Below are 3,811 nucleotides of genomic sequence, written 5' to 3'. Positions count from 1 at the left end.
ATCATCTTACTCAAACATCGCGAGTAACTACACAGTTGGAAGTCATAAACACCTCCGAGCGACGTAAACGTGCATGGCGCAGGGAACTCTGCAGGGGTACGGAGGACTTGTCAAAATCACTCCAGAAACATCGGCAGTCCGCCTGCCGCTTCTCCACATCATCCGCCGAGATATGTCCTTATCGAACATGTACTGTGTAAACTGTGTGTACGTATCTGTGTACACTACTACATGTTCACCTCTGCACCGTTCCTGGACTGTCCGGAACCGCCGTGTGGCAACACTCCTCGTATCCGACCTGCCTTTACCGGATGACTTTGGTCTGATTGGGACAAGTACTCACTCTTGTGGCGTTAACGTATAATACAATAACAGAGAATGGCCGCCGGTTGCGGCCAAGTACCCTGTATTTTTTTCCGATGTCAATTTGGCCGAGCAATGTACCTCAAGCCAGTTGCGCTCAAGTCGTCCCACGCACTTCTCAATTGATCCGCATCTTCCGGCTTCGTTTTTCTTTTTCTTTCTTTTTCGCTAGCCTTACTATGAGAAACGTTGAGGAGACCGAGAAAAGCATTGAACAGTAATATGATGAACACCGACAAGCACGGGTTCTTTGCAGAATGCGGGGAGGTACGCCTAATCAGACGCAGGGGCATTTATTAGATCATGTGTTCGCCAACACCACCGTTTTCGCATTGCCATAACACTACGCATAATGGCAAGCATCCTCCGCGTGGCTGCATGCCATGCGTCTCCAGTTTTTCTGAATGCGCGTCGGACAACAGACAAGGCCATAGCCCTCGTCAAGCAGGCAGCCTCGAACAAGGCTAACTTGGTCGTTTTCCCCGAAACCTACATATCTGCTTTCCCAATCTGGAGCTCGTTGAGACCACCCACCGACAATCACTGGCTATTCCAGCGTATGGTACAAGAGTCAGTCTATGCAGATGGTGATGAATTGGAAGCGATTCGCGAAGCTGCACGATCAAGCGGTGTATTGGTCAGCATCGGCTTCAGCGAAAAGTCCCGCCATAGCAACGGCTGCCTCTACAACTCGAACCTGATCATTGGGACCGAGGGCGAGGTGCTTGTACACCACCGAAAGCTTGTTCCGACTTTCTTTGAGAAATTGACCTGGAGCCCTGGAGATGGCCATGGGTTACGCGTTGCTAGCACGCAGTTTGGGCGAATTGGCACCCTCATATGCGGCGAGAATACAAACGCACTCGCAAGGTATTCTATGATTGCACAAGCTGAACAAGTGCATATCTCTACCTGGCCCGCAATTTGGCCGACGCGAACATTGCAAAAAATCCCACCGAGCGCCGAAAGCGGCGTCCATCAGGCCAGCACACGTGGAGCTAACTACGATAATTTGGCGGCTAACAGGACACGCGCAGCAGCGCATTGCTTTGAGGCCAAGTGCTTCGGCGTTGCATGTTCCGGACACCTGGGAGAGGATGCTATTGAGACAATTGTTGATGGAGCGAGTCAGCCCGATGTGGTAACCGAGACTTTGCGTGCCATGCCACGGGCTGCCACGTTCTTCCTAGATCCTACTGGCGCTCCACTTCCTAGTTTCATCTACAAAGATTCGCAAAAACAAAATACGGATGCGCTCCAGTCCGACGAAGATATACTGTATGCCGATATGCGACTAGAAGACTGCATCGAAGGAAAACAGTACCATGATGTTGTTGGAGGCTATCAACGACTAGACGTGTTTGATCTTAAAGTAGACCGATCTAGAAAAGATCCGGTCAAGTTTCTTTAAAGCCGCGGACAATTAACATACCCGACATATACTCCTCGTATTTTTACCACGTCACGTCGGTTAGTGCCTCAGAATCTGGCTGGCATTGTTATGTTCTGTGTGGAAGACTGCGCCTCTCTTCAATGTTTGCATACTTCAACGCAGGTCCATCGCTGTTTGACGTAATGCCTGTCTTTATTTCCAGTGCCACCGAACCTGATCTGTCGAGTCATATTGTATGGTAAATTTAAAAAACATATTGATGAAAAATCTGCCATTCTGTTGAGCTAATACTTTTTCATACCTTTTTCATACCACCTACAACTACAAAATTGGATTAAACATTTGTTGGGCAGTAAGGCTTCCGCTCGATTACCAATATTAGAAGAGAAATATCGGAAGGACGTGATTAGGTTGTCAGGCATGAGCCCAGTGCCCTGCCAATAACGTGCGAACGTGCAGAGTAATGTTAGACCCTTATTTTGTCTGTCTGTTTATACAAGGATAAACCGTTCAATGTCCCCATTTAGACTGCACTTGGGCCTGCAAACAGGACCTTTCAATTACATTCACCTTGTTGATACCCCTATTTACTAAGCAATCAAGCAAAATCCAACAGGAATAGGACATCCATATCCAAGTATATTGAAAAAAGATCGCTCGATAGCAAGACTGTTCGCTTGAACAATTCAACAGATTATCTCGCCCCCAACTTCGCTTGTAGGAAGGTGCAATTCCAACCCCTATCTCTAAGTATCTACAACAGACGTCGGATGTAGGCGCAAATAAGCATCTTCATGCATGACCCACATGAAGATCATAATAGAAGTGTTTCCAAGGACAATCTATGCAGTAGGCCCTTGGCCATTCTACTGCTTCGGTGGCAGTCTTCTATTGAGGCACTAACCAATTGCAGCAGGTACCGGTATTCTGGTAGAGACATGCAGGTTTGATCCTAGCTCACCCTGAAAGGGCAATCCCTTCCAGACATTGATCAGACATCTACAAGGACGAAATGCACGTGAGAATTGTATTACTTTTCAGTGAAGTTTTGTGGTTCTTACCCTAGAACATAAGCGACTATGCCGAACCAGTAATACTAAGACATAGTGAACTTAAATTTTGTTTTTCTAACATCTCTAACATACCTAATTCTACATCGTACTCAAGGAGCACCAATCACATCTCCACGCCGTGCGGCTGACATCGAACCAGGAACACCCACTATGAAACCCCTCGTCCAATCAATATGCACACACACATTTAGCAAAGTTAACCATCCGACACCTCTAGCGCAACATCACCCGCAGCACAAGGAACATCGCAGCACACGTATTCCAGAACCCGCCCTAGAAACCCTCAGACAAAGTAACGCCAAGCCGGTACCACCCACTCTAAACAACGAACAACCATGTAACAGCCCATTCCATGCTCATATCACTCTCCAAAACAAGCGCGAAAACCCTCACCTGGCATTTTTTTGCCCTCCCCCCCGTTTCGTTTGCCGCCCATAGAGTAACACACAGGGCACACCATGTCTTGCAACCCAAATGCCATGATCCAGACTCCGCGTTTCACATATACACGCACCACTACATATGGTCTCTGCGTTTTGTCGTGTAAATTCGCTATTCTAAAACGGGGCTCCAGTTCGTCTACATACAAAACACAGACAACTTCGAGTTTTCTAGAATAGGTGTAATTTTAGTCAAATATATATAAACCCCTCGCGAGAAATCGATTACAATCACCTTTAAAGCGTGCACGCCACGCGCTGTGGAGCTATAGGCTGTTAAAGTGATCACTTTAGACACGTCTTATTTTTCACCGAAAAACACACAGACCAGGTGGATTAGTAATCAAAATGCCACCCGATAGTGATACTATCGACGTACACGTGCCAGGCACCCAGGCGAGAGCAGAAATCGAAGCTCAGATCCAGAATGAGATAGATATGGAAACCACGGAACCAGCGACGCCTACGCAGACTACTATACCTAGCGTAGTTGAAATACCAATCCTCCCACCAAATAAACGGCAGGCAAACTTCTCGCCAGA

General features: G+C 47.3%; 1 protein-coding gene across 1 annotated transcript; it reads left to right on the top strand.

The window, feature by feature from the left end:
* Positions 1-544: 544 nt before the first annotated feature.
* Positions 545-2,120, top strand: COCSADRAFT_33012 (uncharacterized protein). Its single transcript, XM_007697244.1, has one exon. It carries the CDS (start codon positions 716-718, stop codon positions 1,772-1,774), a length of 1,059 nt encoding a protein of 352 aa, XP_007695434.1. The 5' UTR covers positions 545-715; the 3' UTR covers positions 1,775-2,120.
* The last annotated feature ends 1,691 nt before the right edge of the window (positions 2,121-3,811 follow it).

The sequence above is a fragment of the Bipolaris sorokiniana genome (genome assembly GCF_000338995.1).
Source record: "Bipolaris sorokiniana ND90Pr unplaced genomic scaffold COCSAscaffold_2, whole genome shotgun sequence".
NCBI classification, from domain to species: Eukaryota; Fungi; Ascomycota; class Dothideomycetes; order Pleosporales; family Pleosporaceae; genus Bipolaris; species Bipolaris sorokiniana.
Note: the sequence above shows the minus strand (reverse complement) of the source record. Positions and strands in the feature narration are given on the sequence as shown.